The sequence below is a fragment of the Heloderma suspectum genome, chromosome 3 (assembly GCF_057233095.1).
Source record: "Heloderma suspectum isolate Gila_16-S chromosome 3, 16-S_ref, whole genome shotgun sequence".
NCBI classification, from domain to species: domain Eukaryota; kingdom Metazoa; phylum Chordata; class Lepidosauria; order Squamata; family Helodermatidae; genus Heloderma; species Heloderma suspectum.
In genome coordinates, this window is record NC_139460.1 from 195,796,127 (window position 1) to 195,810,180 (window position 14,054).

At 43.2% G+C, this 14,054-nt stretch overlaps 1 protein-coding gene across 2 annotated transcripts in view; it reads left to right on the plus strand.

Annotated features, from left to right (window-relative positions):
* Positions 1-14,054, plus strand: part of RET (ret proto-oncogene) — a 204,258-nt gene that overhangs the window by 143,546 nt on the left and 46,658 nt on the right. For both annotated transcript variants that reach the window (XM_084845256.1, XM_084845255.1), the window contains 2 exons: positions 3,883-4,002; positions 9,788-10,041. In XM_084845256.1, the coding sequence (XP_084701382.1) occupies positions 3,883-4,002; positions 9,788-10,041 (374 nt within the window). The remainder of the gene's footprint in view (positions 1-3,882; positions 4,003-9,787; positions 10,042-14,054) is intronic.

Sequence of the window (14,054 nt, forward strand, 5' to 3'; positions counted from 1 at the left end):
GTCACCACTATTTTAAGACATGGTATATAGAGAAGGAGCAATGAGCACTTTTATGGAACAGATGTGTACTTGATTTGAATAGTAATGATCCCTATATACATATAGTATACGTATGCAGGTATGCTCAATATTATAAGAAAGAAAGGTTGATGTATGCACATACAGAAGCTTGATTTATTTTATATTGATTAGTATCCAAGGCTTCTGGCACTGGGGAGCTTTCCTACCTCTCGTCCTGCAGCCCTCTGTGCCTTCCCCAAGGCTTTTCTTGAGGTTTGTGGAAGTCAGAGGCAGCTTGCAAGAGCAATTTCCTACTGGCTTATGCAATCTGCCTTTGCCCAGTTTTTGGCAGTTCCCCGACCTTCAGCAGCCCTCCATTGCATGTCCCAGATCTGACCCTCAGGAGAGCTTTGGTGGTGGGGGCACAGGAGACTGCAGTGGGGAGAAGGGATGGAAAGGCCCCGTGTGCAAGCAGACTTCCATTTGTGTGGCATTGGATACAACCCAATATTTTTCTCCATATCCATATCATATCTAATGCCATTATAATACCAGAATGTGCTTATTATATATTTTAATAATTTATATAAATTAAGTGTTTTTAAACATTGGCCATGCTTCAAAGAGCTCCTATAAGAACATGAAAGAGATTCAACCCTGGCTCCTTACCCCAGTTGTTTTATTTTTGTCCAGCCACAGGAAGTCTGCATCAGAGGCTGCATCAGAAGATGCCCTGAGTTTATAGGGTGGCTGTGCAGATGCAAAAGAATACAAAAATAACGGTTATGTCTTGAGGGCAGTGATTTATTTATTTTTTTGAAATACTTATTAACTTAGGCTCTGTCTTTGCAGCTAATCTGCACTGTGTGTTCTAGTTCCACAGTTACTGTGCTGGGTGGCTGTATTCGATAATAGCATATATCCTGCCTGGGTAGTTTAATGATAGTTTAAAAGATTATGCAATGCAGTTATACTTAGCGCTTATGTTGAGTGCTTTTGAGTCAGAGTGTCTCTGAGCACTCTGGAAAAGTTGTTAAGTATCATTAGTGCCATTTTTAGGTGAGGAAATTCAACAGCAACAAGGCTAAACTGATGACTCTAAGACATGAAAAGGGAAGTTATTTCCCTGAGTCTGACACTATCTTTGATCTGACTGCTGGACTGTGCTATAGCCCACATTTGATTTTATTTGTATTTATTAATTACATTTGCATTGTAATAAAGGTGTAGAAGTAAGTATGCTCGAGGTAGCATACTTAAGCTGCAATCCTACATCCACTCACATGGGAGTAAGCCCCATTAAACTCAGTGGTACATACTTCTGAGTAGATATGAATACAGTTGCACTTTAAGTGTTGCCAGCTACTCTCCCAGCTAGATATTGGCCTGGCTCAGACCTTTTGGGTCTCAGAAAACACAGGTACATTCATGTGTTTAACCTCAGAAAGGACAGCTACATGTATGTCACATAATAAATTTTCTTTTAATTCCCAGACCACAAAATAAGCCAATTACTGATATAGCTAGTGGCAACTTGTCCCTGCCGTGTTCCAGAGTAGGACCTGGACATTTCAGTGTCCTAGGCAAAATATTAAAATGATGCCCCTCCCACATCCTGAAATGCCTCTGCTCATTGGGCTCTCATCATGTGGTGGCACTCCCTAGGCAGAACATCACTTTTGACCCCTGCCTCACAAGTAGGTGTGTCCTACATTTTTCCTTAGAATCAAGAATACACTGTCGGTGCCTATTAGAGAAACATACTTAGTTGCTGGTTAAACAAAAGCCTGGGGATGGAACTCTTTTTCTGTGACATGCTTACAACCCAATAAGATTTCCATTACAATGCATGCATACATGTGCATACAAAGCCACACAAACCAGCCACTTCCTGCTGGAGTCCTTGGCTCTCCCTAGCCTTTATCTCTACCTACGTACCATCTATCCATCCATCCATCCATCATTATTTCTATGCCACTTTTAAGGGAGGAATCTTCCCAGTGGCTTTGGGCCTCCATCCAAACAGGTTGTCATTACAGCTTATTCAGCCACACCTCCTAGTTAGCTCTGAAACCACCTCCTATCCATGTCTGTTTTCTTGTCATCCTTTGCTACACTGTAGCATCCTCCTCCTTTGTCTTTTCTTTGATCCTGTTCCTGAGCACCAAATGAAAGACACCAAGATGGCAAGACCAATGTGCCAAGACGCCTAGAAATGTAGTTTGAAAACTGTTGATCCATCAGCTGAAAATCGTTTATTGAACTTGAACCAACTGTATATCATGATATGGGCTTTATTAGTCCTAATAAAAGCTAGGGATAAACCACCCCATAATAAGCAAACTTTAACAATGGCTGTCTTCAGTTTGTAGTGTATGGAAATGGTAATACTATGGGGTTAGGGATCCCAAATCCAGTTTCAGATTCTTGAAGGTAGGTTTTATTATAACACAGGAAACACAGTGACCCTGTTCACACATAACGCTAAGCCACTGTGGTTAGTGTTGTTAAGTGAACCATGGTGGCATAGCATGTCATGTGGGGGGAGAAAATCCTGACAATGTTGGTTAGTAAACCGCCCCGGGTAACCACCCCCCTGCAGCAGGGTTAAGGGGCCACAGGGTGGCTTACTGTTACGTGTGGTGGGCTCTCCGATGGTCAAAGTGGAGTCTGGGTGGTTTCTAGGCCACAACCATAGAGACGGCAGCCTAGAGCATCCCACCCTTCGGGTGATGCTCTAGGCATTGTGGCCAGACTCTGTGGTTGCCATCACATCGTGATGGATGCAGCCAGCATGCACATTTCCTGGTGTGACTACTGTTGGGATAACCAGCGGTGGGAGGCCAGGGAACTTTATGGGGATGGGTAAGTAAGCTATGGTGCACTGTGCAGTTCCCAGTCGTGTGATGGGCACGTGCATCATGGTTTTCCTAACCACCACCATCCCCATTGTAGTTCCCTTAACCACCCTTCCCCCTGTCAGGTCTGAACAGTAGCCAAACAAAGCTACAAACATCTGAAACATCTGATGTAAAAGTTCATCAACACAAGATTTCCAGTCCTGACTGAAAATCCTAGATGTCTACCAGAAGGTTATACTACAGCTTGTTGTTCAGCAGGTATCAGGTGACAAAAGGGGCCAATGGGGTTTGATCTGGGTCTATAAAGCCTCTGATTCTGCTCTGGGTCCTCAGTCTGAGTGATCTTCTTTTGGGTAACAAAGAAGCAATTCTCATAAAGCCTCTATTTTGCTGCCTCCTTCTTCCCTGCCATCAGCTCCATCATCAGCTTGCCTGCTTGCCAGCCTGACTGCTTACCCCTTCCCTCGCCTGTTTATCAAGTTTATCTGTCTGCCTTGCTTCACCTCCTTCAGACTGCCAGCCCTGACACAGACATTAAATACATATGTAGGAATCAAAAACAACATTGTGGCCTGAGGAGACATCATATTCCATACTTCGGATGTTGCTCACATTTGCCTGTGGATAAGTCCCATTGATTTGATGGGAACTAATTCACACATAACTGTGGGCAGGATTTTAGCTTTGACAGGTATTTTCAATAAAGTTGGCAGTGGTGTTGCTGCTTTTGCATGTACCGCAAATTTGTAAGCCATTGCGAATTCCTTTCATGTCTTGCTTCTGTATCATTCTCTAATGTCATATTTAAGGCAGGTTGTTCTGTAGCAGCAGTTGTTAATAATCTTGATCAACCACACGAAATGAGCTCTCATGCAGTTTTCTTTGGGCTAGAACCCAAGACGGTTGCCAGTTTTCGCACCCAGTTTTCTTTCTCCTGTTATAACAAGCCAGCATTTCAAATACTCAGCATAATAAGCCCTACCTATGGAATGGAGCTTGCTTACATCTGTATTTAATTTAGGGACCAACATCGTAGGTGGCCATCAGAAAGGCGTTCTTGGCACTGGAATCAGGGCAGGACATGGAGTGTGTCACTGCTTTCCAGGAATAAGCTGCTATTGCGAGAAAGATGATATCAGAGGTAAGTCTGAGGTTTATTTGCTGGTTTGTCACTTGCCCTGTTGAATGCTCCAACGCCTTTATAACAACATTTTCCTACAGTGGATGAGGGTTTGCTAATCTGGCTTGCTCCTCCCACTTGCTCCAGAAGACAGGGCCAAATTTGCATAAAGTTGAAGTCACCTTCCTTTGTGGGAGAGCACCTCCCAGTTACGGTCCTGCCAAGCTCTAGAAAGCAGGGCATTGATGGAGCTCTGCCTGCAGATTACGTTTTTATATGATATGGCCTTCTTTTCTCTATTGTGCCTTTTGTCTGGGGAGCCTCCTCGTATCAGTCTGGGTCATGCAGTCCCTTAGACAAGGAGAGAGCCCCACTATTGATTCCTCAGAAGAGCTGTCAGAGGATTGGGGAAAGTGCAAGTGAGGAGCATCTCCCAGAAGTGTCTCCGGAGCAAAGACTGCCTCTACAGGTGGTGAGTGCCTCGAAGGACCTTTCTGAGTCCCAGAATGGCTGCAAAGGTGGGCTTGAGGTTCTGTGTAGTGGGACAGATTTACTCAGGTCCTTAGTTCTCCTGTCAGAGGGACATAGAGTGCGAGACTTGGTCTCCCCTTTGGTGATTCCCTCAGCTTCCCCACCTCCCCTGTGATAAGATGGGTTAGCGCCTCATCCTGAGTTTTGTTGCTGGATTTGCCAAATTTTAGTTAAAGAAATTAGACCAGCAACAGAGTGGAGGAGATGGGTTGAAAATTTATCTCAGGAACATTTACCTCAGGAAAGTTTGCCTCAGGAAAGGTGGGAAACCCGTCTCAGACTTCTTTGTTGGGTCATTCCTCCACCATCTGCTATTTTAACCACCTCGAGAGGAAAAGGCAGGGGCTTTTTCTCTCACCATTTTCTTCTTCTGATGAGGATGTTTCTGTGGCTTCTGATAGCAGTGTTCATGCTGGAGAAGCCACAAATGAAGACATTCCTCCTCCATGTTTTCACAGCCTTCTCCCAACCTTTGATGGCCCAGAACAGCACAGTTGGGGGCAAGAGGCTCGCAGAACTGAAGCCTCCTTGTCTAAGGTGTGTGTGTGTGTGTGTGTGTGTGTGTGTGTGTGAGAGAGAGAGAGAGAGAGAGAGAGAGAGAGAGATTCCTACTAAACCACTTCCAATTAGACTGTTTGCAGCTGAAGATTTCCCAGTGCTTCTCAGAAAAGCACAAAAGGTCCTGGGAATTAAGGATAAAAATACAGGAGCTCAGTGCTCAGACACACGGCCCTCTGAAGTTCCTGAAGTTTGCCTAAGGCAAACCTCCTGAAGAATTTGGGCTTACTCAGCCTGTGGAACATCAGAATCCATGTGAGTTTGTCAGTGTTTTCAGAGGAAAGCAGGCTTCTCCCATCCAGCTGTTAGCTTTGGCCTTGCCAGGGAAGGAAGCTTAGTCTCTGTGTGAGAACAGAAAAGGGGGGCGGGGTGGTTCAGACATTTCATGCAGGTTGAAGTGTCACCCTTGAAGGGCAGAAGGAAATGCCCTGTTTGGATATGGGCCTCATTAATGGGCTTAAATCTCTTGTTAGTTATTTAGGAGGAGGGCTATCACTGCCATACGTTCACTTTTAAGCCGATGCTCAGGCTTGGAGCCTTTGCTAGAAACATTTTCATCCTCACTGCCCCAAATCCTCTCTGTTTGGGCTTACTACCATCTGAGTCTCTTGAGGCATTCTGCACTTGGACTCTCCATCCAATTTGGACTCGTTTGTTACTTTGAACTTTGTATTGTTAAGAACCTGCCATGAAAAGTTGTTGTTTATTCAGTCAGTCGCGTCCGACTCTTCGTGACTTCATGGACCAGCCCACGCCAGAGCTTCCTGTCAGTCGTCGCCACCCCCAGCTCCCCCAAGGTAGAGCCCGTCACCTCCAGAATATCATCCATCCACCTTGCCCTTGGTCGGCCCCTCTTCCTTTTGCCTTCCACTTTCCCTAGCATCAGCATCTTCTCCAGGGTATCCTGTCTTCTCATGATGTGGCCAGAGTACTTCAGTTTTGCCTTTAATATTCCCTCAAAGGAGCAGTCTGGCTTTATTTCCTGAAGTATGGACTGGTTTGATCTTCTTGCAGTCCAAGGCACTCTCAGAATTTTCCTCCAGCACCACAGTTCAAAAGCATCTATCTTCCTTCGCTCAGCCTTCCTTATGGTCCAGCTCTCGCAGCCATAGGTTACTACGGGGAATACCATTGCTTTAACTATGCAGACCTTTGTTGTCAGTGTGATGTCTCTGCTCTTAACTATTTTATCAAGATTTGTTATTTCTGTCTTCCCAAGAAGTAAACGTCTTCTGATTTCCTGGCTGCTGTCAGCGTCTGCAGTAATCTGCTGTACTTTTCATAGACCTTGAATTGTTTGCTATGGGTTTCGACCCATGTAGTGTGGAGATACCAAAGTGGAAGCTACAGTTGTTGATATCTTGGCATGTATGGGATTACTCTGGACTTACTCTTGAACGTCTCTTGACTCTTGGATTTGAAAGGCCTTGACCTGTGTAGTGTGGAGGTTTCAGTGAAAAACTCAAGATTGGACTTAACTTCTGCATGTGTGGATTTGTTTAGGTCTTTTTCTAGAACCCTTGCCTTGGATTGCCTGGGATGAATTATGCCAGGAATCTTCTGAGCCTTTTGCCCTGTATTTGAAAACCGGTGTCTTTGATTGCCTGGGATGGCTTATGCCAGGAATCGTTCAAGCCCCTTTCCTTGTATTCTGAGCCATAGAGATTGCAACGGGGAAACTGTTGTATGACTCTCTGACATGGTTATAGTTATTAGCATTTGAGTGTTCTGGAATTACTTATGGAGCCTAAAGCCAATTGTCTCCAGCTATATGATTTTTGAAAAAATTTAACCATTAAGCTTTCACTGTAGGTTTTGCTAATAACAACAACAACAATTTGGAGTGTCCTGTGTCAGAATGTCAGAGTGTGTGCTTCAAAGATCAGGCCCACAACAAGCAAGCAGAAGTTATCCTAGTGGTTCCAGCATGGCCCAGAAAAGCATGGTTTTCTGATCTGAAATCTCTGTCTATTCAGGATCCATGGCTGCTCCCTTCCAGAAGGGATCTCCTAAGTCAAAGACACATGTTGCACCCTGATCCACACCGGCTACAATTACACACATGAAAGTTGAGTGGGTTAAATTAGAATGATGGGGATATAGTGAAGAGCCTCTACAAATTGAATTTATGAGGCCACATGGAGGGCTTTTCTGCTGCTGGTGCAGGTGCTAGGGATTCCAGCCTTTGAGTGCTGGGATGAAACATGTGCTGGCCTTTCTACAAGCTAGATTGGATCAGGGACTGTGGCCTAATATATTAAAAAAGACAAGATGTGGCCCTTAGCACTGTTTGTGGCAGTAACCAGAAGGTTCTCCTGTCCCAGCATCCACATGTTAAGAGATTTCTCAGAGGAGCCTCCTTACTGCAACCTCCCACCATGCATATGTTCCTTTCTTGGAATCTCCATAAGGTTTTGAGGGGCTTAGTGAAACTTCCCTTTGAATCCTTACATACAGTGCCTCTAAAACTTCTTTCCTGGAAAATTTTTATTTTTAGTTGCCGTCACGTCAGCACATTGGGTGTTGGAGCTTGTTGAGCTCTTGGCTAGAATGGAACTTTATGTTTTTCATAAGGACTGTGTAGTTCTACACACAGACCCTACCTTTGTACCCAAAGTGAATAGCTTGTACCATCTATCTCAAGAACTAATTTTACTGTCTTTTTGTCCCAACTGTCGAGCACCAAAAGAAAAGGAATGGAACAAAATTACCTAGGGAGGTAGTGAGCTGTCCCACACTGGAGGCATTCAAGATGAAGTTGGACAGCCATCTGTCAGGGATGCTTTGACTTGCATTCCTACATTGAGCAGGGGGTTGGACTCGATGGTCTTGTAGGCCCCTTCCAAACCTAATATTTTATGATTCTATGAAACTGGATGTACATAAGGTGATCAAGATATATTTGACCTGTACTGAAGACTTTAGATTTTTTTATTTGTTTCTTTCTACCCAGCCACTGTGGGAAGAAAGGTTTCAGTGGCAACACTTTCAAGATGAATCAAAGTCTGCATCCCCCTGTGCTCTAGGGATTTGGCTTCTGCTGTCCCTGGGGGTCTTATAGCTCAGTCCATAAGGAGCACAGCCACCATGGCTGCATTCAGCACTAATACTCCCTTGACTGACATTTGTCAAGTGGCAATTTGATCTTCCATTTCCCTGTTTGTCCACTGTTATAAGCTGAATAACTTCTGCTGAAGCATCCTTTGGCGGGTAGGTTCTGCAGTGGGTGGTCTCTACTGAAAGTGAATAGCAGCAAGAGGCCTGCCCTAAGAAAGTACTGCTCAGGTATGTCCCAAACTAGGGTACACTGCTTCGCTATAGGAAAATGGTACGTTGAACTTATCATAAGTCTACAGTGGATGAAGTCTACACTTACCATGAAGTCTATAGTTTTCCACAGTAGATGGAGGGTATCCTATCCACCCAGGTGAGATTATGTCTTGCTGCTGGGAGGGAAATAATTTTTCAGTTCATTGTCCATTTTTATTCAGGTTATTTAGAGGTTGGACTCACTGAGAGTACCTCTCTTTCTTCTTCCTCTATCTGTTATTCTTGCTGTTTTTTCTCATTGAACTGTTTGATGAGAATATTTTTGCCTTTGAGCTATTTTATTTCCGAAACTGGGAGGTGCTCTTCCACACAGGGAACGTGACTTCAACTTTATGCAGATTTGGCCCTGCCTTCTAGAGTGAGTGGGAGGAGCAACTCAGACTAGAATACCCTTCATCCACTGTCAAAAAAAAAAAAAAAAAGGAGCCTTCACAGTAAGTCCAACTTTACGTTTTCATCTTAGGTAAGTAAATACCTCTATGCTTGCATGTATTTTTAAAAAATGGAAGGAAACATACAAGAATGGCCATAAATACAACTCAGGGATACTATGTCAGACGTAGTCTAGAGCTAGTTCAACCATTTAGTCTTTCTGGTATGGTAATATTCAATACAGAAAGCAATTTTGAATTATCGTCATTATTTACATTACAGAAGTGCCCAACAGCTGAATTCCATGTACCTGTGAATTAAGAGTTTTCTATCCTCTCCCCCACCCACCACCAAGCATCCCCTAGCAGTATTGTGAAGCAAAACATACTGCATGAGTTGGGGCCATCATGTTGTGAGTATCCTTGCCGTCAGTCTGTATCAATGGCAATCACGTATGACATGATGGTTCCAACTTATTTGGTAAAATCTGCTCTTGCTCTGTAAAATGCTGTGTACTTTGTGCAATAATAATAACAATACTGAGATAATGACTGTGCTGTTTAGATTATCATTTTTAAATAGAGCTGAAAATCAAGAAAAGACAAGAGCGTTTAATTTTTGAGGTACATTTTCTCACTTAGCAGCTGAAATCATCTGCTAACTCTTGATCAAAAGGGAGATTAAAGAGAATTAAAGATGGGAAGGGGATGACTGAAGAAAACTAAGGACATCGAGGACATGTCTCAGGTTCTGTGACCTGATTTGGTAACATTGACCAATTAAGCCTGCTGATTTGAGGGAGTAAATGTCAGAATTTCTTAGTAACAGTGGAATAGCCTCAACAGTTGAGGGAAATTTTTCTGCGGTAACTGAAGTACATGTTCCTCTCCCAGATCTCCTTATGTTTTCCCTGAGCATTTGCTCTTGTAGAAATGCTGTATGTGTGAATATTAAGTGGAATGGAAAAAGGGAAAATTGGAATGAGCGGCCTCATAAAATTCTTCTTTATCTACAGAACCGTTGTGTGATGACATGTGCAAAACTGTGATTGCAGGGGGAGTCCTGCTATCATTCATTATTTCAGTGCTCCTTTCTTCCTACTTCATCCATCGCTATCACAAGAATTCTCCAAAGCCACCTATTGCCTCAGCAGAGATGACTTTCCGGCGCCCAGCCCAGTCTTATCCTATAAGCTATTCATCTTCTAATGTCCGTCGACCATCAATGGACTCTGAGAACCAAATGTCGGTAGACACATTTAAAATAACTGTAAGTTCTTGCAGTCTTCAGTTGCTTAGCATGAAAGGCATCTCACTGATGCTTTAGTTCGGGAGTAGGCAATCTTTTGAGGCCCATGGGCACATTTGGCAATTTCAGAAATTGTCCTGGACACTACCACAAAATAGTCAAGCTGCAGATGAATGCATCGGCCTATAGTCACCTGCCATCTGAATTTTCTAAGAATTTCTCCAAGTCCCACATGTGGCTTAGAGGCATTCATGGAAAAAGATGGCAGCAGCTAGAGGCCCTCACTTTGCTTTGAAGCAATCCCAGCTGCCACTAAGAAATATTGTAATCTTAAAAAAAAAGTGTAGGAAGGTTAGGGCACCTGGGCAAGCACCAGGAAAGGCATCCGAGGGCATACTGGTGTCCATGGGTGCCATGTTGCCTACTTCTACTTTAGTTGGGGCATTATCTTGTCACTAGAGGGCATTTCATCTAGGAATAAAATAACCAACATCTCATAAGATTGGGAGGGTGGAATAATTCAAAAGCACAGTTCCCAAGCTTTATAGTAAGGGGACACATGAAAGAAATTTTGTATGTGCTTGGAAGTCATCTGTTGATACTATTCACTGACTTAATTAGAACTCAGCCTCTTTCAGCCCCTTATGTAACATTGGTCCCCAACATACCATTACTTGGTACTATGGGAACTCACCAAGAAAGCTCCCATAGTCTACTGGTGAGTCGCAGCTCACCATCTGAGTATAAAAGTAGTTAATACATGCAAGATCTGAATGTTCTGGATCTTTTGTTACTGATAGTCACTAAAATTATAAACTCGAAATACTTCTGTTTGCATAATAATTCTAACTAGGACTTGAGTTTTGTAGAACTAGAATGTGCCTCAAGGGTCAAATAGCTGAATATTCATTGTATCAGGGGAGAGCAACCTGTGATCCTCTGGATGTTTTGACTACAACTCCCATCAGCCCTAGCCAGCATAGCTAATGTGCGGAATGATGGGCACTATAGGCCAAACCATCTGGAGGGCCACAAGTTGCCCACTCCTGCACTAAACTACTGTTGATAGACACTGAGTTCATTGGAACACCCCTAAGAAAGTGCTTGTAGAACTGCAGGCATATTCACACTTTTCTAACAACCAAATGAGATTGGTCTATTGCTTAGTAAAAATCACCTCTTTTTGCAGTTAACTATTGAGTTATAAATCACAAGCAGATTTTTAAAATTTCTTAAACCAGGATTATCTAAATGTTTAAATGTGAAGGACAAGGAGAATCCTTGGAAGTGCACTGCCTTTACTGCTGATCTGTATTTCCTTGAGGAAATTGTATATTTACTTTTTATCCCATCTTCTCTAGAAGGCTCAAAGCAGATAGCATTTTCAAATCTAACATAAATATTTAATTAGTTCAGTATACTTCTACCAACAACTCCTGGTAACCAAATGCCAACCTACAGATGCTTTGGCAAACCTCCAAAGGGTTTGAGACTGGGATTGCTTGTCTGTGCCTCTAACATTCAAATATGGCAGCAGCTTTATTAAAAGGATGTCTTCTTGATGATCAGAGGGAAAGCTGTGTAGCTGTCACCAACGTTTTGCCAGAAACAAGATGCAAAACAGCTGATGGTTTTTCACAGAAACTGAAGAAGTTTTGATAGGACAAGTTTCACACATCCCCGATGAAGTATTCAAACTACTTAGAGTCTTATATGTCCAGTCCTGCCACACCAATCCAGAAAGGCAGATGATCTTCTGTAAGCAGGCTTCCATATGCACAGCCAGCATGGATGCTTATCTGGATGAACATCTACATCCACAGCATGATGTTCACCCTGCCCACACTGACATGGCTGGATGCATCTTTTGAGTCAGGCATGCATCCCAATCTAGGGCATCTATTATTTATTTATTATAAAAGCTTTCAGATCACCAGTGGGTTCCAGGGCAGTGTACAAACATAACACAGAATGTCAAAAATATAATAAAGTGCAATAAAACATCAATCTGTAAAACAGAGAGGAATAAAAGCAAAGCTCATCAACTAGCTAAAAAACATCTAGTCAGATTAAACTATTCAAGCAAGTGAAAACGCCCGTGCAAATAGAAAGGTTTTAACCTGGTGCCTGAAAGAACATAGCATCAGCACCAGTCTGATCTCCCTTGGAATGGCTTGCAGAGTCAGGGTGCTGCCTGCTCTGCTGTGCCTTCAAAGTGCACTTCCCTTTCTGAAGGGATTTGGAGAAGGGCCTGAACTGACGATCTTAATGCACAGGCATGCCTCTGGCCTGTAGAATGGATTAGACTCATGAGATCTCCCCATCTGGCCTGCTGAAGCCCAGGTGTAACCCACCCCCCCAGTCCTTTTGTCCATTCTCAGAGAGCTTGCATGCCTCTCTCTCTGTATGGAGAATGTGAGAATGGGGTGGACCTGTGTGCACACATGTGAATGGGGTGCAGGTATGTGTGTGAGTGTGTGTATGTGAATGGGGAGTGCAAGCCTGAGTGTGTGTGTGTGTATGTAAAAGTGAGAATGAAGTGTGCAGGCATGAAATGGATTTATTAAATTTATATACCACCCAACTGGCAGATGCCCTCAGAGTGGCTTACAGTCATAAAGAACATACATACACACACACACACACACACCACCAAGAAAATAACAACCAATACAATAAATACAACAATGAAAATATCAAAATATTTAAACATTAACAATATTTAAAATATTAAAGAGCGAGCAGGAAAAACAGTGGTCCCAGCCATTGCAGTCCTCGCCACAGACAACGTTCCCCAACTGTGCCTTAAATATATGGAACCTAAGCCATTTAGGACTGTAAAGGTAAACACCAGTACATTGAATTGGGCTTGGAAGCAACTAGACAAGCCATTCTAGCTGCCAAATTCTGCTCTAGTGGAAGTTTCTGGACCGTCTTTCTGGGCAGCCCCATATATAACGCATTACTGTAAGCCAACATGGCGGTTGCCAGAGCATGAATCACTATAGCCAGGCATCCTTGTCCAGGAAAGGCTGCAGCAGATGAAACTGGTAAAAGGTAGTTGGGCCTCTAGTGACAACATTGGGTCCAAGAGTAACTTCAAGCTGTGCATTGGCTTGTTCAAGGGCAGGGCAGCCCTATCCAGGACAGGTTGTACACCAACTTCCCGAATCCGGGAACCATCTGTCCTCAGATTATTGCATGTGAGCTCTCTAGTTGGCCTTAGTCAAGCCATCCTCTTTCAGCCAGACTCCCATCTATAGTATGTGGATAATAATATTGGCCTATGTTACAGGGCTTTAAGGATTACAAAAAGATAGTATGTGTGGAGTTCTCTGAACACTCAAACGTACTCTCTATAGAAATGCCATGGATTATTATCATTTGCTCAGTCTCCTCTGTTTGCATAGGGACACTTTCCATATGTATTTTGAGATCCTGAAAAAGAGCTTGCTGTAAATTTATCTGTTTGAAAATTAGCCCCATATGAATAGAAAACGTTCCATTCAGTTCTGTGGTTGTTCCATCTAATACAATAGCTTGTTTGTTAGTTAATGTCCTTTGGTATGAAACCATAAATAATCACTTGTTCTGCAGGAATGAACCATTAGATTACAGTTAACTAGTTCCTCCCAAAGCCTGCAACTAATTATTTTAATGTTTCCTAGCAACCACACTTGGCTACTCCCCACTGCAGCTGTATCAACCATACTAGTACTATGTGAAGCTCATTTCTTTGCTTGAGAAAGTTTCATACTTTTAAAAATCAGGTGAATAGCAGCTGAAAAAAACAAACAAATTGGTCTGTGGTTATTGTTGCAACCCATTTGTATCCTAATCTTTCTTTTACTTTGGTATGGTCCTTGTGTTGCACTACAGATAGCTCTACAAATAAGGCCCCAAATGGCCATCACTTGGACTCAACCTTGGTTTTTTCCCAGCTCCCTAACATCCTTCCCAGGCCAGATTGGGAGTGTGAGGTGCACACTGCTGCTTCTTACCTTGCAGGCACCTAGGGGGAAGGGGGACTGCAA